A 24,929-nucleotide genomic window follows, 5' to 3' on the forward strand; every position below is an offset into this window, starting at 1 on the left:
GGTGTCTTCCGCCGGAGCTGACAGTGGGAGATGATTCCACAGGAGAGGAGCTTGATAACTGAAAGCTCTGGCTCCTACTCTACTTTTAGAGACTTTTGGGACAACATGATAGTCTGAATTCTGGGAGCGCAGTGCTCTAGTGCAGTGGATCCCAAACTTTTTACAGTCCCGTACCCCTTCAGACATTCAATCTCCAGCTACGTACCCCCCGCAGCGCGTGCGATAGGACACGAAAGATGTTGAGCTATGCAAAACGCAAATCAAATATTTCCCCGCGTACCCCCTGAACCACTTCGCCTACCCCTGGGGGTACACGTACCCCAGTTTGGGAACCAATGCTCTAGTGGGTTGATATGGTACAATCAGCTCTTTGAGGTATAATTGTGCCATATTATTATGGGCCTTGAAGGCGAGGAGGAGAATTTTAAATTATATCATAGATTTAACAGGAAGCCAGTGTAGCGATGCTAATACTGGAGAAATGTGCTCTCTTTTCTTGGTTCTTGTCAGGACACGTGCTGCAGCATTTTGGACAAGCTGCAGAGTATTTAACGACTTACTGCTGGAGCCTGATAATAAGGAATTAAAATAATCAAGTCTGAATGTAACAAAGGCGTGGACTAGTTTTTCTGCATCTATTTGAATACAATAATATATCACCAAGTTATTAGCAATGTTAACTTCATTTTCTTCCAAACTGAAGCTGCTGGCTAAAGCTAAACGTAAATATAGTAAGATCGTAATTCACGTTGGCAGTAACAACTCCGGGCTTCGTTTGTCGGAGGTAACTAAAGATAATGTGGAGTCGGTGTGGGCTTTTGCAAAATCAATGTCGGACTCTGTAATATTCCCTGGTCCTCTACTTAAAACGATGAGTGATGACATGTTTAGCCGCATATGGGTCATTTAACCGCTGGCTTAGTGTTATGCATGAATGTGTTCAATAAATGGCATTCAATTAACACGTTATTATTTTTGGGGGAACGCTGAACAGAACACATCAGTTTACAAATGATGAACGTGATGGGACTGAAATTGTGGGAGTCACACATAGGCTCTTTGAGGTCGTCCCCCCCCCCCCACACTCACTTGCTCAGCGACATAAACAGTTTGGTTTTTACCGAGCTGGAGTTTGCTGTGTCCTCCCTCCACTCTCCTGCTGACTTGCTCTCACTTTAATTAATAAACACTCATCGCAAGTTATCAGGACCTGATCAGTACATGAAGATAACTTAATATTTGTTTGATTCCCTCCAGAGTTTATGAGGCTGCATTTAAATATAATGAAAAACTAGTCGTTAAAATTGTGTATAATACGATACATAATGAGCACAACAAGAGGGGTGAGTGTTAAAGTGACCGGAGGATCAGGATTCATGATCTGACACCATCGATTAATACCTAAATACATGATTATACTTTTTTTATCTCAATCATAACCATTCCATTGAAAAAAAAAAAATTGTAGGTGACGTTCAAAATTTAAAAAAAGTTACTATGAACGTGACCAAGTTAATTTCCATCTGTATGAACTAGTTGTGAACTGTGAACAAGTGTGAACTGGTGAACTTTTTGGAGGAAACCTGGTCTCGCCAGGAGAGACAGTGTTCATCCCACTTGGGATGGAGCAGCTCTTTTAACTAGGAATAAAACTCAGTCTATAAACCCAAATTGACAACCAAGAGTTGGGATCAGTAGGCAGAGCTGCAGTCCTACACACTTCTCTGTGCTCCCTTTAGATCAGTCACATAACCCCATAAAGATTGTGTCTGCCCCCCATACCAGTCCTATTAAATGATAAATCAAACAATAACAGAGAGAGAATTCCACAAAACAATATAATACAAATAAACACAACCTCAGCAACAACACAAATACACACACACACACACACACACACACACACACACACACAAACACACGCACACAGTAAGTGAACACATTTTTACTTGAAGGCTCAGTGTGTCGAATTTAGTGACTTCTAGTGGTAAGGTTTCATGTTGCAGCTGAATACTCCTCGCTTCACCCTCCCCTTCCAAACGTGAAAGAGAACATATTGTAGCCTTCAGTTGTCATTAAAACTTTAAAGGTGTTTAGTTTGTCCAGTTTGGACGACTGTAGAAAACATGGTGGCCTCCATAGAGAGGACCCACTCCCGATGTAAATATCAAGTATTTAGATATAAAAGCCCAATCAATGGTTGAGAAAACAACAATTCATACAATTGAGATGAGACACGAGTGAAAACATCACTAGGATTATTTTGTAATAAATTTCTGCCCATACATCCCTTTCACATAAATCCTATACACTGTACCTTTAATGGAATGAATCAGCACACACACAGCTGACAATATGTTCAAGTGTGGAGGTAATACATAAAAATAACCATGGTAGTTTCAAAGAGCTCAGTTCAGCTGCAGCACCCAGTGCATTTGGGGAATGACCTTGATGAACAGAGCTGAGTTAATATATTTTACCTCTCTGTAGAAAGTGATGTAACATAGTGAGCTTTTTCCATTTCATTCCTAATGTACTGCCCACCAGCAGCAAGGCTCTTACGCAACCCTGTACTGATCACCTGACAACTGGTAGAAAAAGTCACACATAACTTCACAAGAACCTTGAAAATGTTGTTTTAAGTAGCTCTCCTGCTCACTGCCTGCATCCACATTTACTCACCTCTCCCCCACCTGTTCCTGAGACACTCCGTGCTTTGCTGCTGGGCTTAAAAAACAAGTGTTATTCATCTAGCCTAACCAAACTACAGCTCTGACATAAGGAGGACGAACACACAGGTTCTCCCTCTGTTTCAGAGAGTCACCTTGGCCTGTTTCTGGAGGTAAGTCACTCCATTCTTCTGGCTGAGTTGGAGCTACCATGCTAACACGAGGGCTGACTCTTTGAGAAGGTCTCCTCAGGATAAGTGTTTGACTATGGGAGAGGAGCAGAAGTTTGGGGACAGTATTGTCTTTTTGTGGAGCATTAAGGTTACTTTGATGTATAAATGTTTACCCCCTATTAATTTGACAGTTTTTGATCATTTATTTCCCTACAATTGTTTTTAAACAATATAAACTTGAAATGATAAATGACAAGTCTTGATGTAGAAATATTTCATGTTAAATACTCAAATATGTTTGGAATAAGAAGTGAGTGGAATAAATGTTTGTGTGGGAATGCTGTAATGCACTCATTTCGTTTTAATGAGTCATAAACTAAGAAATAACAAAACAAAACAATTTATTTTTCTAGTGTTGTGGTTAATATTTGTGTAACCTGATACTGTGAGTTTTGATAAACATTTCATAGAGCAGCCAACATCTATTTTCTATGTAAAGCTATACTGCAACCTGAGCAGAGAAGGACATCTCTGTGAGTGTTATTATCCAAACTCTTTTCTTTCATTTCCAGCTCCAATTGCAAACACTTAAAAAATATGAAGTTTAGATTTATATATTGATCTCATAATCTATGATAATGTCATTAATATAAGTTTTTTTATGGCTGTGAAAGTGTCTTTGGTTTAAAAGCATTGCAAAATCCAAGAAACTCTTGAGTGTGATTGGTGCTCAGGATGGGCGGGTGTATCTGCATCACAATAAATCCGATAGTGTCCAGTAAAGTTAGACTTTGACTTTTATTTACTTTCCTTTCAGAGAAGATTACTAACAGAGGTGTTTGATGAATTGTAGGTTAAAACAATAATTCAATCATGTCATGTTTGCTAAAAACAAATATGCATCATTCATCAAAGTTCAACAAATCAGACAGGGATTCCATTCCGTTATGAATTTAGAGCCCCATTCAGGCTAAATAGATTCCAGTAAGACCACTACTGACCCATAGCCTTTGAATGGACAGACATATCCTGATCTTGATCTGAATGACAATTGTTGAATATAACTTATTTCGAGACAGTAAAGACAATGATATAATGTACATACTAGTCTTTGTTGTGATTTTCAGATTGCTCTGAAATGGCCTGGGTGATTTCCTTACAATTATCTTTTATTTTACCATGGTTAAATAAATATGTTTTTTATTAAGTAAAATGTCCCTCTAGTATTTACAAAATCCATGTGATAAGTACTGTACATAATGTCAACGCTCAGTCATGTTTGTGCAGGGAGGTCATTCTCAGCTGTTATCTCTCTGTCTGTCAATTCTGAGGCCCATATGGAATGGACATGAACTGGAGCAGACCTGGTTTCACATTAACCTCTTATCAATAGAGCTTTGTTGTATTTCCGTGGAGTTTAGAAATAGTTTGGCCCACAAAGCAGAATTTGAATCTATGGCAAAGAATAGGTTTGGTAACGAATCATATTATTTTTATTGGCAAAGAGCACTGTACAAACAATTCAAATGCAAATTCAGCTGAATAGGACACCTGGAAATGTTATTTCTTTGAATTGCAGTCCTTTTTTCTTAAATATGTATAGTCTGTCCTGGGAGAGGGATCCCTCACATGTGGCTCTCTGTGAGGTTTCTACCTTATTTTTACGCTGTTAAAAAAAAATTTGGGTAGTTTTTCCTTACTCTTGTTGAGGGTTAAGGGCAGAGGATGTCACACCATGTTAAAGATCTATGAGACAAATTAGGATTTGTGAATATGGGCTATACAAATAAAATTTGTCCTTAACCTTCAACAAGACTATGGAAAATGTCTAAAAAAACATTTTAACAGGGTAAAAAAAAGGTGCAGGAGAACATCATCAATAATCAAAGTCTCTAGCAGCATTTGATGAGGGTAGACATCCCGAAGGACAACCCCAACATGACATGCCAAGCAGTCCCGCTGCAAGCACAGTCCATGCTCAGCAACCATCTAGACCACGATCCACCATCCAGACCAGACGCCACTCCAGTCCTCAGTCACCGTCCACCGCCGACCACCAGGACCCATCACAAGCCACCACCGCGGCCCTGGTCCACCGCCCGTGCCCAATGCCAACGCGACACAGGGTCCGCCACCAGCACCACGATCAGCCCACATGACTCAGAATCCGCCACACTGGATTCACCACCGCGACCCCTGATGCGCGATCCAAAAACCGCAATCCATGGTGCGGCCACAGAGGCCCTGGATCTGCGGGTGATAAAGCAAAGGGATTCCGGGGAAGGGGGATAGGGATGGAGAAGAGGAAGGAGAAGCTGGAAAGAGAAGCTCCGTGTGTCATGTGTCATAAAATAGAACAAGTAACGTTCTGGCGCACTAATTAGCTCTAACTATAAGCTTTATCAAAAAGGAAGGTTTTGAGTCTACTCTTAAATGAAAAGATGGTATCTGCCTCCCGAACTGAAAGTGGTAGATTATTCCACAGCCGAGGGGCTTGATGGCTAAAAGCTCTGGCTCCTACTCTACTTTTAGAGAATTTAGGGACGACAAGTAGGCTTGAATTCTGGGAGCGGAGTGCTCTAGCGGGTTTATAAGGTACTAACAGCTCTTTAAGGTAAAAAGGCGCCATATTATTAAGGGCCTTGAAGGTGAGGAGGAGAATTTAAAATTCTATTCTAGATTTAACTGGAAGCCAGTGTAGCGACGCTAATACTGGAGAAATGTGCTCTCTTCTCTTTGTTCTCGTCAGGACACGTGCTGCGGCATTTTGGACAAGCTGTAGAGTCTTTAACGACTTACTGCTGGAGCCTGATAATAATGAATTACAATACAAGCATATACTTACTTGTTGCTCCAAAATTAACTGCAACAGCGTCCCAACATGTGTCCTTTTTAGTGTTGTCTTTATACAACATGTGCAGAGGATCATACAGCTCACTGTACTTCTACACTTCAATTATTCATTTAATGTCATCCATCTTCAAGAACTTCTCCGCTGTTTGCTCGGTTCAATGTCGGGTGTCGAGGGTAAATTACGAATTCTCCACTCAAGCCTATGGGGAGAGTACGAAAAAAGTACTGAAGATATTATAGAAGATATTATTAAAAACTATTAATGACTCGGCTCTGTAACTCCACTGTTAAATAGAATATGAACGTAATTTGCTGTAAGTTGTTTTATATATTTTTAAATTAAAAGGCTCGGGCGGAGCAGCGAGCAAAACTAAGATGTTGGTTTTAATGTAAATGATGAAGTGGATCAATAATCTGCTTCAATTCAACACCTCATGTCTGCATCGCCACTTTCCCGTCTCCAAAACGTTCGTACGCATGGGTCAGAGTTTGCTTAGAAATACGCAAATTTTCCCGTCAAGTTTTATAAATCCCAACTTTGGCGTGAGCAGTGGCGTACTCACATTTCAGGCCCCGTTTTGTGCGTACGCAACGGTTATAAATCCGACCCGCTGGGATTTACGCACATTTTCCCGTCAAGTTCGTTTTTATAAATCCCAACTTTGGCTTGAGAAGTGGCGTACACACGTTTCAGGGCCCGTTTTGTGCGTACGCAACGGTTATAAATCCGACCCCAGGTCTGGTCTACTGGATCACTAAATGGAGTCACTTTCTTCTATGAAGAGCTAGTGCCTTCCTCTGGTCCCCTGACGTTGTTCACAAATGCTGCCCCATGTGTGGGTTTTGTGAAGTGTCATCGAGGGCTCTGGTTCGCAAGCTAATGGTACGGTGGCCCTTAGAGCTCAACGCACTGCAACTTAAGAAAACACATGCTAGTGGACAAAATACAAGCAAAGTAAGAAAGTATCTTAATAAATTTTACAACACAACACAACACATTACCGAAACGCGCTGCAAATACAGAAACGCGGTGCAAATACAGAAACGCGCTGCATATAAAAAAACGCGTCGCAAATAAAGAAATGCGCTGCAAATGTGTTTCCAGGGGACACCTAAAAGTGATGGACACTTCTGCCACAGGAGCCACACAAACCTCAAATAGGTCCAACAAATTCGGTTGCACAATATGGAAAATACATTGCCTGGAGAAAGGGAAGAATGTGAATGCTTAGTGCTGTAAATTACTTACAAACAGGGGCTTGCTTGTAAGCGATGTTTATTCAGTCTAACAGGAAAACGGCATGTCTCTAGCTCAAACCAGTGAGGAGTCATGACGCTCTAAAGACAAAATTATATTTAAGATGGTTTACGGCCCATTGGGACTTAGAGAGTTATCAGTAGACATCTGCACTAATACAATTTTCCAATATCACTGACGGACACCGACTTTAACAACTCCAAACTGTGGCAGCAACAACAACCGGACGTGTCCATCACTTTAAGGTGTCCTCTGGAAACCCCTCCGTTGTCGTTTCTGTAAATGCAGCGCGTTTGTGTATTTGCAGCGCATTACTGTATTTGCAGTGCATTATTATATTTACAGCGCGTTTGTGTATTTTCAGCGTGTATATGTATCTCCAGCGCGTTTCTGTATTTGCAGCGCGTTTCTGTAATTGTAGCGTGTTTCTGTATTTGCAGCGCGTTTCTGTATTTGCAGCGCATGAAGATGTTTTCTTATTTTGCTTGTGTTTTGTCCACTTGCATGTATTTTCTTAAGTCGCTGTGCGTTGAGCTCTCACGGCCACCATATGTTGGCCTCCCTCCTCCCAAGTTGAAACTCATCATCACTGTATTCTAGATATTTCCTATTGCTGTAGCATGCTGGCATGTCTGGGGCCAGCACTGGAAACGCAAACACATCTCTGTTCTATGTGACATATTTGCTGTAGTCAATATCCTCAAAAAAGGGCTCTCTTCTTCTAAGTATAACTGGTTGGTAACAAGGAAATTCACTTTTTGTTCTTGTGTGCATCAGGTAAATAATTATTAAATCACCGATGTGTCCGCATCTCACTCTGGTGTTAAATAGAGTGAAGTTGCTCTTCGCCCCCATTTACGCTGCCGTTTCCGGTTCAGGTATGTGGCGTGCTCCGCAGTGCATTGTGTGGATGTTGCACTCTGTTAAATATCACTATATTTCAGACCCCCGTTACCATTCCAGCCAGCCGGTCCAGGCTTGTTGTGATAATAATGGCGGATCCTGTATTGTGCTGGCATCTGATAGTGGTGGTGGACCACGATCGAAGGGGCAGCTGATGGTGGATCCTGATGGCGGCAGTTGATAATGATTCTGGACTATAGTGGCATCCGATCTTGATGGTGGATCATGATCGTGGTGGCTGCTGACCATAGACTATGATTACCACAAGACTGCTTGATATATAATATGTCTACTCAGATACTCGACCATTACTGAAAAAATCCATCAATTCATTAACCTTCACTTATTCAACCAAGTGTTCTAATGATGTAAATACCCTTATCTTTCTGATGTTCTGCATTACACGGGACATCTATTGAACTTCTGTCCGTCCTGGGAGAGGGATCCCTCACATGTGGCTCTCTCTGAGGTTTCTACATATTTTTACCCTGTTAAAAGGGTTTTTAGTAGTTTTTCCTTACTCTTGCTGAGGGTTAAGGACAGAGGATGCCACACCCTGTTAAAGCCCTATGAGATGAATTGTAATTTGTGAATATGGGCTATACAAATAAAATTTGATTGATTGATTGATTGATTGAAGTATATGCTTGAAAAAAAGATATTAAAATTCTTATTTTTTTTCTGTTGGCTGATAACAGCAAAAGTATGAGATATTATTAGCGCTGCCCGGCGCTTCAGTGTCGCTTCCGCGTCCGGTGTGAACCCGGCGTAACAACGCGCCTCAAAGAAATTGTAATAATGCTCTGGCTATTCTACACCCAAAAGTGAGGCGCACCGTAAATATAATTGTATAATATAATCCACCTGGATGCCACACTGGTTCCACGGAAAAGGGCCTATGGGGATGATTTTGAAAGAGTTGGTAATGTCTGGTCTTCTAAGCCAAGCTCCTTGACCTGCAATCTTTATCAATTGAATTGCATTATCGGCTGAGGCATAGTGAAGTGTGGAAGTGGGAGCTATTTTGCTCCAAGCTGGGGAGGTGTATCAACAAGCATATTCAACAATTGAGAAAGAGGCCCAACCTTCGGTTCAACCTTTGTCAACAGCTGGAGCCATACATAACCAACCCGACATGTAGGTGCTCTGTTCTCACAGTACCACAGACTGTCTGCATTGATCTAAGTAGGGCCGGCCGTGGCAATGTTGGAGCCCTAGGCGAGATTTCAGATCCGACCAAATGTGCATAGTAACAAAAATAGGTCCATATCTGTTTATTGACTAGTAATTGCAAAGGTTTCCACCACAGTCTATCCTCATAGTCAGTGCAGACAGTGTGTGTCAAACTAAAGCTCATTATAGCCTTAAATGTGTTTCCTTAGTCTGGATAATGTGTTTGTTCTCATCGTATTTTTCTTCAATGCAACAGTTTGATCCTCATTTGTGAAAATATGAGGCCCTGTTGCCATTCAAACTTTTACAAGACTGTGATTGGTCATATGCTGTAAACACCACCCCTTTTATGTGCAGGCTCTCATATCTAGAATAGGAAGCCTGGATTGACTAAATTAGTTGATAACCAGCGTTGTGTGACGACTTAGCCTAGTTTGTTGGGTTAAGTCAAGCCACGACTTACAGAAAGATATTCGGCCTATGTTGAACCTACTATGTAGTTTGGCCCCGAGGACAGTTACCAACATCAACTACAAACATCCCAAAAATGAATAAAAAGAGTATTCGGTTATCACTGTTTGTGATTTATTGCAAAATAATATAGTAAGAAAATTAATTGCAGAAGTCCAAAGTCCATTTATCTGTTTTTGAGTTTGAGGCTGCAGCTGAGGATAAGGCTGAGGTCAATGACAGTATCTGCTGTCAACCATCCCTACATGCATCATGCCAAATGTACAGTCTAGTGACCACCATCATCCCCTGAGGATGGATAAGGGTGCATGACATAAATTATAAATAAATAAACTTCAATTGTCAATATTTAAGTAAATAATTTTCTATACACAATGTTGAGTGTTTTAAATGACTTTCTACACTTCACAAGAATTTGAATGGATGTGTTTAACGATGCAGGAAAGTGGATGTGGGAGGGGTATATAAAGCATTGAAGGTTTGGGGATAGGAATTTTATACGAGTCAATGTCATGTCAAGATGTCTCGTTTTGAATAGTCCTAAGAAGATAAACTTTATGCATATTATTTCACTCCTGACAAAAGCAACCAACCCCACCAACGTATGTTATGCTTCTTCCTTTTCAGATATCACCTATTAATAGAGTACCTTTCCATTCTGTTGCAAATTTCTATCTATCTGAAGGTAAAACTACTGAACCTGTCAATTGTAGTATGGAACTGCAGAATTTATCCAAAGGTAATCAACACCATGAAGCTGATGTGCCTAAGGAGGGAGGGTATGTTTCCTACATATGTCCTACTATTCTGTATCGCTATGAAATAATAATTAATTAAGTATATTTATTATTTTAAAGTTGAGGAAGTGCTTCTTTTTTTATTTGTGATAGATTTTGTAGAGTTCCACCGGAGAAAGCAAAGTTCCTGCATCACAAGAGCAACGCACCAAGTCAGTTTACAGATGTGAGTATGATAGGGGCAGAGTGTATGCTATATGTGTCTGTGTCATTTGCTACGAAAGCACTGGACTTAATTCTCAATAGAGAAAATAAAAAATGCATTGACAGGAATCCAGCAAATTTATAGGAATAAAAGTACAGACATGGCTGCGATGGCCTTGCACTCTAGCCATAATGCTACAAATATTATTGTATACCCTACAGTCACTGTGGCCTTTCAGGTCCTAAAGTATGCAGGGATCTATTTGCTTGACTGTGGTTTGCTTACTCTCTCTATCCTTTGCTCTGTGGCAATGTCATTGGCTTGTTGAAACATCGGTATAAACTCAGTATTGCTTTTGCGGTGAATGTATGTACACATGATAGCGTAGTGCATGAATATCTACAAGGCATTATCACGTATCAAGCTTAGCTTTGCATGATTGGGGTATTTACAACATACGTGCGGGTTTGCATCGCCCCCCCAATGCTTTTAATTAAGACATGTTTTGATTAAATGTAACCAACACACATACAACCCTAACCCTAACCCTAACCCTATGTTTTAATAATAACATTCATACCTCTTTGAAATCATTTATATGCATCATTCTCAACATCCATGATTTCTACAAAAATATATTTTAATAATAATAATATTTATTTATAATGGCCTATATTTATATAGCGCCTTTCACGGGACTCAAGGATGCTTTACACATTTTTGTGAGGACAAAACAGTTGAGAGATTTTTTTAAAGTAATACAGTATAGTCTAAATACAGAACAGGATAGAATTTAGCAACAGGGTGGAGCATTAACAGAGGCCTGGGTGAAGAGTTGGTGCTTGAGGAGTTTTTTGAAAATGCTGAGTACCTGACACATACACACAATGCAGGAATAACTAAACTGAAAAAATGTGGGAACATGATGACCTTGGATATAATACTGTTCTTGGATACATTGTGATGAAATATATAATATGCATTCATGTTTTTGTGTCTTTGATATTAATAATCCAGTCTAACATATTTTTCAGTTTGAGGGTAAAACCTCCTTTGCAATGTCTGTCTTCAACTTGAGTAATGCCATCATGGGCAGTGGCATTCTGGGTCTGTCATATGCCATGTCAAACACTGGCATAGTCCTTTTCCTGTGAGTACTAGAGATATGCATACACAGAGAACACAAATGAATTTGATACACACACCCACACAGAGATGTTTTGTACCTCAGTAGCTCCCCGAATACGAAAAATATTAGACAAACAGACTAATCAATAGAACATCCTAATGGTGTATAATGAAGGCTGCAAGGGCTACACCAGCACTGCACATTAACACTGGCTTAACAAGTCCTCAGCTCTCATTCACTTGCCCAGAATAACTGTTTCTCATACTAAATACGAATTGTTGCTATGAAAAACATTAAGCATTTATTAATTATCTAGACCGCTTGTCTTTTAAGAGTTACAAGGGTTTGCTGGAGCCCCCTTGCAAGACAGGCGGGATAGAGGTCAGTCCATCACAAGGCCAACATACAGAGACAAACAACCATTCAGACTCGCATTCACACCTAGTCCATTTAGAGTCTCCAGTTTACCTAGACCAAATCTGTATATCTTCCAAAACTACCCCCCCCCCCCCACACACACACACACACACTCTTTGTACAAGAGCAAAACCAATTGTCTATGCTTACCTATTTTCTTAAAACATGTTTAAACTTGGCGCCAGCCTTTTTGTCATGTTGGTTGAACAATTGAAATGTCTTTTTTTAACATGGCTCCCTAACGCACCTATCTCCAATTGTTATCACATTGTAAGTGCTGACTGTAGCTTTTAGAATTCAGATCCAAGACTTTAAAGCTGTGAAATAAGAATTTCACAGAACAATATTAAAATTAATACACCATGTAAGCAATAACAATGGTAACACTATCTACAATACCTGATGTCTTTTACAGGATCCTGTTGACATGCATTGCTTGTCTTTCATGTTATTCCATCCATTTGTTGCTATGCAGTGCTGCAGTTGTGGGTAAGGCTTAATTTCATATAGGTAATACTATCAAAAACCTGAGAAGTTTCAGAAGTAAAATGTTTTACACGGCCAGTGTCAATGTCTCAATACCTCTTCTGTATATTTAATTCAAATGAGCTTTATTTGTATAGCGCCAATCACAACATACATTATCTCAAGGCACTTTATTTAGTAAGGTCAGGACATTACATTATTATAGAGAAACCAAATAGTTCCCACAATGAGCAAGTAAGAATTAGGTGCGCTGATGCTGATAGCTGTACTGATGCTTTATTGATATAAGCACCAGTTAGTAGTAGTATTGATGATGACATACTGTAAACCTAGTACACATTGTAATCTTGTTAAAGTGGCAGAATGTCCACACTTATTTAACATGCTACTTTGTTCTTGACGTCTCAGGTATCAGAGCCTATGAACAGCTTGGTCTCAGAGCTTTTGGTCCTTCAGGGAAGATTCTAGCAGCTGTCATCATAACATTACATAACATTGGAGGTACGATTTTAGATAGGTGTTCTAAATGAAATGTTTATGTTGCATGTCTGGGTGGAGGAGGCAGTAAAACATTTTGCCTCAGGAACCACATTTTCCAGAACATCTGTATTTTGAGGGAATTAAATATATATATATACTAATTATAGACAGACACAAATTTCCTTACTTGTTCTGTTTTTTCTACTCCGCAGCCATGTCAAGCTACCTGTTCATAGTAAAATATGAGTTACCATTGGTTATCCAAACCTTTCTTGGCCAGTCAGCCAGCTCTGAGTGAGTACTGCCAGCAACCTTAAAATCAACGAAATGTATGAAATTCAACATCATTTGTGTGTCCTTTAAAGAAATTTAACGGGTCTAGGATGAAAAGACCAATACGTCTCTGGTGGTTTTAGTATATATAATTTAAATTAAATTCCTTTTTTTGATTAGAATCTGCCGCCATAGGTGTTATAAAAGAAGCAATGTAGCAAAAACAGAGCTGGAGATATGTTTATGACTTCATCACTGATTAATTTTTCAAAAAAATATATTTTATGATTGACCTAATATTGTGGAAGTTTTTTGAAAGTTCTTAAAGACTTGTTTTAAATGTTCTAATGAGCACCTAAAAAGAAGCTCAGAAGTGCTTCTTTGGGAGACTTGTCCAAAGGCCTGTTGTAGAAAAGTAGGAAACTGTATTAGGGTAAACTGTATTAAACTGTAACAGGGGAGCTAAGGGGAGCTTGGCTGCCCTGAAAAGGACTTGAGCTCCTCTGAAAGCCTTCCCTGAGATGTTATGGGTAGCTCAAAATTGTTTCCACTTTTGTGTCAAAGACAATATTTTATGCACATTAAGTTTTCTGAAATAAATAAATATAAGAGTAAATATGTCGTGCGTTTATTTATTCATTCATTACATTCCTTTTTCCGAACATTTGTCTCCACAATTTAACTCTATTCCTGCGGTCTTCTATGTGTGGTGGCGCTGCACATAAAGCACTAGGTTTACGTAGTCACCTGAACTTCTCATCTCTGAGTTGGGGGTTGATATTTGAATGGACTCTAAAATAAGCAGTGTTTATATACAGTATTTTGGACGGTTTACAGATGAGTCAGAATGCCTAAATGAAAAAAAACAGGCCTCAGACATTAAGATTCACTAAACAAGCAAATACAACAGTGATGATAACAGTGCACCAACTACAGCTAGCCCGGTGAAGCTAATGGGTCCTGCTGGCAGTGACAGCTGAGGGAGAGTCAGATACCACCACTGCCACCTGCAATATCGAACCTGAGTCTGAACCTGCCTTTCAATCGGGCAAAGAAGCAATGGACTGACAGGGATACATGGTTGTTCCTCTTCTCTTGTCCCTTTTATTGGTCACAATCCACCTACAGAAGTGAGACGTCGGGAAGTGAACTGACAGTGACAGTCAATGACAGAGCAACAGAGAGGGAGAGAGAGGGAGCTGCAAACCGCAGACAGCTGTTTTATTTTGTTGTAGTTAAAAACAAGTTTGATAATTAGATTACTTTTTGATGAAGTGATCTGTTGTTTGTGATTTTGTTTTTTGTTTCGACACCTAGCAGACATCTGGTCTACCACAGGCTAACCACAACAAACAACACTGAGAAAAAGCAACAGTTTTTTCCACTTTAAACCACTGTTATATCATCTTAGGGTACAAATAACTCAAATTAAATCCTAGAAAGGTGTAAAATATGGAGCCTTTAAGTCAGTGCCCCTTTTCTGTGCATGGGTTGAAGAGAATTTGTAAATATGTGTTACTCTATGTGTGTGATGTTTTGTGTTCTGTGTCTAGCAACTGGTTCATGAATGGAAACTACCTCATCATCATTGTCACCATCTGCATCATCCTCCCGCTGGCCCTTATGAAACACCTGGGTAAGTCATCTGATTCAACATGATAACAAACAACTTGTCAGTTTGTGTTCAACAAGACCATTGATTATTTAATGTCTTAAAAAAGAACTCAACAGCAGTTTTCATTTCGACAGCAAATTGTAATCTATTTTTTGTAATAATTTAGTCATCTGAATTGTTAAGTTTTACTCTAGTTTTAAACTAAATATCACAAGATTATGGTCGACTTAATCTACAATAGTTTTTAGTTGACCAAAATATTAAGTTCAAAGGGTTATGCATTTTACACAGTTTCCCTTGAATATTTCTGAAGTCATTATAATAATAATAATAATAATAATACATTTTATTTGGAGGCGCCTTTCAAGTCACCCAAGGTCACCTTACAATAAAATAGTACAGGATAAAAGATAAAAACATGAAAGATAGAAACAACATTAAAACAGAACATCAACATAAAAACAAGTGAAGTGCACAGGGTCCAGTTATAAAGAGTATGCCAGTTTGAACAGGTGAGTTTTGAGTTGAGACTTGAATGATGGAGTGATGGAGTCTGATTGTCTTATGTGTGGGGGGAGTGAGTTCCAGAGCCTGGGTGCTGAGCAGCTGAAGGCTCGGGCACCCATGGTACTGAGGCGTGACGTGGGGATGGTTAGCAGTCCAGAAGAGGATGAGGGAGGGAGTGTATTCCTGAAGGAGGTCGTAGAGGTAAGTGGGGGCTAGATTGTGGAGAGCTTTATAGGTGAGGAGAAGGTTTTTGTAGTCGATGCGGTATTGTACAGGGAGCCAGTGAAGTTGGATGAGTACAGGAGTGATGTGATCCGATGATTTGGTACAGGTGATGATCCGGGCGGCCAAGTTCTGAATGATTTGCAGTCTGTTGATGAGTTTGTTGGGGAGTCCGGTGAGGAGGGCATTGCAGTAGTCGATGCGGGATGTGACAAATGAGTGGACCCGGATTTCGGAGCTGGACTGGGTCAGTGATGGGCGGAGTCTGGAGATGTTGCGGAGGGGGAAGAACGCAGTCCGGGTGATGTTTTTAATATGGGGTGCAAATGAAAGGGTGCTGTCCAGAATGACGCAGAGGCTCTTGACTTGGGGGGAGAAGGGTACAGGGAATCCGTCGACGATGATGGGTGGAGCTGGGGTGTGTTGGGATTTGGTGATGATGGATTTGGAGCCGATGAGCAGGGCCTCAGTTTTATTGCCGTTTAGTTTTAGGAAGTTCCTGCTCATCCAGCTCCGGATGTCATCAAGGCAGGTGATGAGGGAGGTAGGAGGGATGGCAGCGGTCGGTTTAGAGGAGATGTAGACCTGTGTGTCATCGGCGTAGCAATGAAAATGGACCCCATGGTTTTGTCTTAAGAAAGAACTCAACAGCAGTTTTCATTTCGACAGCAAATTGTAATCTATTTTTTGTAATAATTTAGTCATCTGAATTGTTAAGTTTTACTCTAGTTTTAAACTAAATATCACAAGATTATGGTCGACTTAATCTACTGTAGTTTTTAGTTGACTAAAATATTAAGTTCAAAGGGTTATGCATTTTACACCGTTTCCCTTGAATATTTCTGAAGTCTTTATTTACACCTATAAGAAATTAAACTATTAACCTGTTATGGAACGGTATTAAGGTGTGCAATAAACACAGACCATGATTTAGCTCTTGGTATTTGAAACATCCATAATTGAAAGCATGCAATTGATATGGGTTACAGGACAGCATCAGCATTGAACTTCGGATCAATGATTTTGATCACAATAACAAACGACCTATTAAGTTTTGCAACAATGAATACAAAACATGCTGTTGCAATTATGAAGTGAAATGTAATATAATATAATATAATATATATATAATATATAATGTGTGTGTGTAGCTTAATTTGTAATATTTTTTATACCACTACTACCTAGAAAGTGTCAGACACTCAGTGCGTGAAGTAAAATAAAACTGGTTAGAGCCAACTGACGGTTTAAAAAAAAAAAAAAAAAACTCCAACGACCGGCAGAGAGAGGGAGAGAGACAGAGAGAGAGAGAGAGAGAGAGTAGCCAGACGCTAGAGAGTAGTCAGACACTCAATGCGTGAAGTAAAAAAAAAGAACTGTGTTAAATTATCAGTATAGAGAACGCTCTTATTGTTTTACGGTAGCACTATTGCCCGTTTGTTAGAGGTGTTACGGTTTCTGTTTTGTATCACGTGTGTTGTCAGTTGTCCCTTGTTACCTGTGCATTTAACGGATGAACAGAGCCGGTGTACAGAGAATAAAGTATTTTTGAAACAGACGCTCTGCTCATACTTTTTACGCCAAGTGAGCAAGGATAACTTAACAAACTGTTTTAAAAAAAAAATCTCCGAAAGGCAGAGACGCAACGATAGTCGCTTTCTACCAGCACCACGTCTGAACGAACCCACGTTTAACAGAACTCTACTGGTTAATAAGTAAGTACAAACTGAAATAAAAACAAACTTCAAGCTGAAGAAACCCTAAACGTTAACGGAAAAGACCCGCGAACCTGAGTGACTGAGAGACAAAGAGCTGTTCTGTGAGTGAGTGAGCAGAGCGGTGTGTGAAGGGGAGGAGCGCTGTGACGCTGTGTGAGGATTTTCATTCAGTCCGAGCACAGATAATGACTCGTATTACTCGTATAATACTCGTGCTCGGCAAAGGTGCTTTATCCGTACCGGATACTCGTTTCAGCCGAGTATCCGGCTCATCTCTAGAAATTACACTTTTGTAGTGCTTCTACATGTTATTTTCGGTATCTGGCATGTCTACCGTCCCAAAAACCCGTCGAATGGGATTACGATTTGCACTCCGGGCTCACGCTCCGGGCTCGCGCTCACCCCTTTCCCGGGGAGATGGCGCCAACGCCCGGGGGTCTCCGCCTCGACGATCGGCATGTTTATGCGGCCACTTAGATGTCTGACCGGTAGCAGCAGCGAGCTAGAGCTAGCTTGCAGCGTTAGCTAGCGTTATCTCGCTGCTGCTATGCCGATCGTCGAGGCGGAGACCCCGGGACACCTCTAAACGTTGACTCAACAGTGTGGAAGGATGCTGCTGCAGCGCCAGCTTCAGCTCCCAATGCCCCCACTGCGGAGCTGCGCTGGGGAGCCGGCGAGCCGGGGCTCTCACATCCAGGCTTCGGTCCACCTGACTCTGGTTCAAAACGATATGGTTGCAAGATTATATCTACGTCTGCAGTAGCCATATTTCTACAGAGGTAATGGATAGCTAAAAATCTGGGCGCTTGTATCTCGTGAAGGAGGGAGGAGGGGGCAGGGGTGAGAGGGGGGCGGGGCACTCAAAACAGGTCAATCTGAGGAGGGCTGTTTTAGATAGGGTAAAAAGGGTGTTGTTTTAAATGATCCTTGTGGTATTTTGACTAAAATATGTTACAGACATTTGATCCCAAGACCCCAAGGAACCATATCAACTGTGGTAAAATGGGCATAATATGTCCCCTTTAACTGAAACCTAACATATATTGTTAATAATTATATTCTTAAGAGCAGTTAATGATTTATGTTCAGCAAAAAATGACACAAGATTAGTTAGGGAGAAATATTTTTCATTATTCAAAGCTATACAAACTTTTTTGAAATAAATAAAAACACAAAGCTGCAGCCTAATAGCTTGAAAATATATATTTTAAGAGTATTATTATAAGAGTAGTATTAAAACAAAAAGCGGGCAGGTCAGACTGGAGGCGAACACACATACTGAAGCTCGGTAGAAACCAACTGCAGCTTCTGCTCTGATAAAGAAGCTGAGGCGTTGATCTCTGAGCAGCTGAGACCAGAGAAACCCTGTGTTTTCACTGTTTCCATAGTTAAGAAGCAGTCAGTCACTGAGCGGCTGCTTCACGTGAACGAGCTCTGATGTCAATGAGTCTCTCTGAGCGAGTGAGCGGGGGCAGGGGGCGGAGCCCCGGGACCGGTGCGCTATCTGGGAGCACACACACACACACACACACACACACACACACACACACACACACACACACACACACACACACACACAAACACACACACTCGCCCGCTCCTGGTACTTCATGAGGGCCTGAAATGATAATTTTTTTAAAAATTATTGTGACTTACACAACCACCAAGATTTTCGTCTCGTCTCGTCAACGAAAGTCAAAATAGATTTACTCATAGATTTTATTTTCAAAGATCCGTTTTTTTGGGGGCGTGAGAAATTGGATGTGTGGCGTGAGTGAGTGTGAAAACATGCAAAAGCGTGTGTCACACGGCGAAAGCGTGAGAGTTGGCAGCTCTGAAATAATGTCTACAAAGATTGAAAACATATGCCTCAAAGTCTGTTAGTAGCAGGAAGTGTAACTACTCCTTTTCAGCATTTCAACATCAAACTAAAATTGTCTAATGTAAAGTGCCAAAAATAAACTCTGCTTTCTCTCAGCATTGACAACAGCAGTAAATATCCCATTAAGAAAAGCAAAACACATCAGTACCTTTAAATTAGATTTTGCATAAACTAGTAGCTCATGAAATAATGTTGGCCTTCTTTTGCATGGATTTCAGGATGACTGGCATACAAATGTTGCTTCAAGCTTGTTGTGTTTTTACACAGTTATAAAGGAGAACATGTATTTTTGTTTAATCTGTACTAACTGAGGGTTGTTTTCTTCAATTCGGCAGGGTATCTTGGCTACAGCAGTGGATTCTCTCTTTGCTGCATGGTCTTCTTTCTCTCTGTGGTGAGTCTGCGGGTCAATGTTAATTTCATTGACAAAAAACGAAAACCTTTTCCCCATGACTAAGACGAGACTGAGACGTTATGAAAATGGATCTTTGAAAATAAAAACTATTGCTAAATCTATTTTAACTTTCGTTGACGAGACGAAAATGTTGGTGGTTGACTAACTCACAATAATTTTGTGAATCGTGACGTTCACGTTGGTTTCTACCGAGCTTCAGTTTAAAAAAAAATGTCAGCCCTTCATCACTCTTATCTTTTAATGAGCACAAATTGAATCAGATTTATGAAACAATCTTTGATTTAACTAAACTTTATTTAACAGAGACATATTATGCCAATTTTACCGCAAGTTGAAATGGTTCCTTGGGATCTTAATGAAATGACTGTAAAATATTTTGGTCAAAATACCACAAGGATAATTTAAAACAGCACCTTTTTACCCTGTCTAAAACAGCCCTGTTAAAGTATCATTATAGAGAACACTCTTCTCATTGTTTTACGGTAGCAGTATTGCCCGTTTATTAGATGTGTTACGGCTTCTGTGTGTATGACGTATGTTGTCAATTCCCTTGTTACCTGTGCATGAGACGGATGAATAGAGCCGGTGCACATGAGAATAAAGTACTTAAACAGACGCTACGCTCATACTTTTTACACCAAGTTACACTGCGTGAGTCAAGATAACTTAACAAGCCCTCCTCAGTTTTACCTGTTTTTAGTGTCGGGCAGAAATCACATCGCGTCAACACCCACCGTGGGCCTTCGCGATGCTTGTTTGAATTAAACAGTCGGATTCCCCTGGTCCGCACCAGTTCTCAGTCAGCTGCTAGGCGCCAGCCAAGGCGCACCGCAGGGTGCCCCCCCCGCGCGAACAGAAGGTTCCCCCAGCGGTCGCCGTAGCTGAGGTGATCCGCGAGAAGGGCCCGACACGCGTCCAGAGTGGCCGCCGTTGACCGCGTACCCAGTCCCCTCCAACGGCCCGCCTTCCGCGCCGGCGATGGACACCGCCCCGCGGTCCAAGAGAAAGAAAGCCCCCGCAACAGCGACGCCGTGAGGCGCCACCGGATGAGGACCTCCCGGTGCCGCACACTGAGCCTCCGGCGGCGTGGAGAGGAGGGCGACGGAGCGACTGCTCCCCCAGCCGCGGCACGTGCCCAGCGGTTTTACCACAAATATGAACATCGGCCAATGATATCGGTGAAAGTCAAGTTTATTACCGATAAGCCGATATCAGTAAACGAGGTGAATATCGGCCGCTACCGATGTTCGTTCGATAAATCGGTGCATCTCTACTAAAATGTAATTCGTTTTCGTCGACTAAAACTAGACTAAAACTAAAAAGGATAAAAATGACCAAATGTGACTAAAACTAATTTGCATTTTCGTCTAAAGATTAAGATAAAAAATAGCTGCCAAAATTAACTCTGCTGTGGGTCGACACATCAGTTTATGACTATTGACACATCACAAGAGGTCAGTTTAGAACCACTGTGCTATTTCACAATATTTTTTAAAAATGGATTTTTGCTTCTAACATAATGTGCAAAACATAAAGAGCTGTTTTTCATGATGTTACACAAAAAAACTAATTAAAACAATTTTTTAATCAGTAAGTGCATATCTCTTTTTTATCCATAAATTAAATTTAAAACCGTGCACTGTTTATAACAGATGAAATCCCTGAATACATTCATGTGTTGCCAGTCATCTGACACTAGTTCTGCTCACACAGCCCTTATGAAGTTTGCAAGTTGAAACCCTGAGTACACCTTCATGGTGGGCTTCAGTGAGCCTAGACCTGTACTGTTCAAGTTCATCGTCTTAAACAGGGGTGACAAAACTTTTTTTTCTATCAAGGGCCATTTAAATTTTCATAACGTCCTTTGAAGGCCATAGTAAATTATCGATTATCATTAACACAATATCATAACATAGCTTAACACTAACTCTTCACATGAGTTGCACTGGTGCGCCGAACTGAACCCAAAATGTTTCACTGTCTTTTTGGAATGCAATAATAGACCTATTTAACCTTTTCTTGTCAACTCCCATATACATTGGTAATTTCTTAACTAGGGCTGGGTATCACCACTGATTTCACAAATCGATTAATTTCCGATTCACAAGGTCTTGATTCAATATCGTTTCAATTCAGGATATTTCATTGTAGAATAACAATTTTGCTTGGATATGTTAAAGGAAACCTCTAACTTGGTGCATTATTAAAAATATTGTTATAACTTAAACTTAAATTAATATAGCATATATATATATATATTTCCCTCTTTCCCAGGAGTGTTTTCATTTCCACTCTTCTCTAGAGGACACTGGTCTTCTGTGATGTACATCAGCTGCACTAACCCTGATGTGAATTTGATCCTCTCTTTGATACTTTACCTGAGGTCCTCTGGCACCTTTCTTCTCATCTTTTTTTATTTTATTTTATTTATACTTTATTTACAATTTTCAGATACATAACAAAGTGTTGACAAGACATAATACAAATTCACAAACAAAAACAAAACATAGGGTAAAAACACACACCAAAAACAAACAACATAATAAAAACAAGCTGCCAGACAGATTACTCAATTACATATATGGTCTTTTGGGAATGTTCTCACAATAGCCCTATCTAAAAGATAGGACCAGGTAAAACAAATAAGTGAACAGAGTAATATACTACATCAACTAATGTCGCCAGGTAGGTCAGAGTTGTTGTGGAGATAAAGATATATTGCACTGCGCTAAAGCAGGTCCCCATGTTTTCTCATTCCTTTTCTGTGTGTTGCCTTTGTGGTGACGCAGTTTTGCCATTTTAATAACAGAGAACATCTTGTTAAGCCAGTGTGTGAAGCAGGGTGGAGAAGTAGACTTCCAAGTCAGAAGAATACGTTTCTTAGCGACCACCATCCCGAGGTGGAGAGAAGTGTGTGTATCATAAGGAAGCTTAAGAGTCTATGCAGAGTATCCAAGGATGGCCAGATTGAAGTTTGGCTGAATGTCTCCAGAATAGGCTTTTGAGAGCAACTGAAACATTTTACTCCAAAAATTATACAGTTTAGGGCAAAACCAAAAAAGGTGCGCCAGTGAACCCTTAGCAGCACCACACTTATCACATTGAGAGGAGACCGATGGGAAAATGCGGTTTAGCTTTGTTTTTGAATATTGCAATCTATGCAACACCTTGTATTGGATTAATCCAAAACGTGAATTCATAGAAGAGTTAATCCGAGTCATTGGTACCTCCCAGAGCTCAGCTGATATATCTGAGTTCAAGTCCCTAGTCCAGGCCTACCTAATGAGGTCAGAAGAAACTTGATCAGCCAAACCTTCTATAAATTTTGATATTAAATGCTTGGAGTCAGGAGGGAGCAAGAAAACCCCAAGGAGAGGGTGAGTGATGGTGGGGGACTTAAAGTCTTGACACTCTTTCTGAACGTAGTGTCTGGCTTGAAGATATCTAAAAAGGTGTGAGTTTGGAAGATTAAAATTCGTTTTTAGTTGACTAAATGAAGCGAATTGGCCATCAATATACAAATCTAGGAAAGTTCTTATTCCCCTCTCCCTCCAAACTGCAAAGACCCCATCCAGTTGTCCAGGCTTGAATGTGTGGTTCTGGCAAATTGGGGCATGTATAGAGACACTAGGGGCCTGGCGAGCCATTTTTATCTGGTTTAGTATTTGCAAAGAATTCTTTAGGGTAAAGTTCTGGCGGATTGACTTGTCTATGAGGGTAGGGCTGGAGAACAAAAGTGCAGGGAGTAAGGAATTTTTAACAGCAGAGGCCTCAAGTTGTAGCCACAAAGGGTCCTTTTCCGCCTCTATGCTGCTGCAATTCCAGTAAGTAAGAGCTCTGGAGTTAGCTGCCCAGTATTAGTGTTTCAGAATTGGCAAACTTTGACCACCCTTTTTAGTGGGCTTCTGTAGGTGAGGCTTGGATATCCTGTGTAATTTGTAACCCCATATGAAAGGGACTATGATATAATCGAGCTTCTTAAAAAAGGATGCATTTAAATATATGGGCAGGTTCTGGAAAAGATATAGAAGCCTAGACAAGCTTACCATTTTGATTGCGTTTACCCGTCCTATCATGGATATTCTCCAGGACACAATATTTTCTTTGAGTTTTTCTATTGATTCTGTAAAGTTGAGTTTAAAAATATGTTTTGGATCTCTCGTGAGCTTAAGGCCAAGATACGTGAAACAATCTTTCACTACACGGAAAGGCAGTTTTTCCAAAAATTTGTTGGTGAGTTTATCCACCAAAGGCATAAATTCGCTCTTTTTCCAATTTATAGTGTAAACAGAAATATTCCCGAAGGACTTTATATATTCAAGAAGGATGGGAATGGAGGATGCTGGGTAGCTCAAGTACATCATATTTACTTTTACACTGTCTGCAGGTACCACCGTTACGGCATAGTTAAAACAAAATGTAGGCTATTGTTCCGGGTCAAAGTTTACCAAAGTTGAGTGTAATCAAGAGAGGCTAGAGAGGCAGTGGACGCCCTTGCCTGGACAATAGATTTATTATTCCTTGTGTGAGAAAAACTCCTCAGGTGCCTTAGTGGCTTTTTGAGTGCGTGTTTTTATTTGTATGCTTTTTATGATCTACTTTGAGGACAGAAAATATCCTCTTTTGGTGTCTGTCACTGCACTGTCAGTCTATCCTGATCCAGTAGCGACAGGTTGGGCTAAACAAACTTAAAGTGGGGTCTAAAAATTTGTGATTTTTAGGTTCTGTGCACAGGTAAGGATGGGGCAAAGGTGCCAGGAACCTATTTTTTGCAGAGATTATTATTCTGTTATGGGAATGTATTTTTGTTTAAAAACTCCTGAGCTTTTTTAACTGCCAGCGGTCCCTGCTGTGTGTGCGCGCACGTGTGTCAGAGAGAGAAAGACTGGGTTAGAGCGTGTAAGTCAACTTGTTTTACATATTTGTTCATGTTTGTCTGAGAAGCTAATTATCCGCCAATCAGTTACTCATGTCCAGTTTACAGAGGCAGTACATCTCAGTAAATACAGTTTTAATGTGCTAGGTGCCACATCCTCTCCTCTCAGACGGAGCCACATGTGAGGGATCCCTCTCCAAGGACAAACCCATATTGCATGCAACATAGCAAATCAACAAAATAAAAATATGTATAAAATTCACGAGATATGTGAAGTAGATATGGTACGTATCGCAAGTATTTTGGCAGAAAATGTCAGTATCAGTCAATATCCTACTGATACCTCTACTAAACACGTGTGTGTGTGTGTGTATTTGTGGGAAATCCTTGTTTTGAAACAACGTTTATTATTTTTGTATCATATTCATCTGTATCTTCAAAATGTGAGGGGATCCCTCCAGCAACCA

At 40.4% G+C, this 24,929-nt stretch overlaps 1 protein-coding gene across 2 annotated transcripts in view; it reads left to right on the top strand.

Annotated features, from left to right (window-relative positions):
* Positions 1–2,556: 2,556 nt before the first annotated feature.
* The window catches only part of LOC128443062 (sodium-coupled neutral amino acid transporter 3), a 53,091-nt gene continuing 30,718 nt past the window's right edge, over positions 2,557–24,929 (top strand). Inside the window, exons 1-9 of one of the 2 annotated variants that reach the window (XM_053425767.1) lie at positions 2,557–2,842; positions 10,128–10,279; positions 10,391–10,463; positions 11,477–11,592; positions 12,404–12,477; positions 12,883–12,975; positions 13,167–13,248; positions 14,781–14,863; positions 19,507–19,565. In XM_053425767.1, the coding sequence (XP_053281742.1) occupies positions 10,215–10,279; positions 10,391–10,463; positions 11,477–11,592; positions 12,404–12,477; positions 12,883–12,975; positions 13,167–13,248; positions 14,781–14,863; positions 19,507–19,565 (645 nt within the window). In that variant the 5' untranslated portion in view covers positions 2,557–2,842; positions 10,128–10,214. The remainder of the gene's footprint in view (positions 2,843–10,127; positions 10,280–10,390; positions 10,464–11,476; positions 11,593–12,403; positions 12,478–12,882; positions 12,976–13,166; positions 13,249–14,780; positions 14,864–19,506; positions 19,566–24,929) is intronic. The other variant, XM_053425768.1, reaches the window with a different exon arrangement.

The sequence above is a fragment of the Pleuronectes platessa genome, chromosome 6 (genome assembly GCF_947347685.1).
Source record: "Pleuronectes platessa chromosome 6, fPlePla1.1, whole genome shotgun sequence".
NCBI lineage: Eukaryota > Metazoa > Chordata > Actinopteri > Pleuronectiformes > Pleuronectidae > Pleuronectes > Pleuronectes platessa.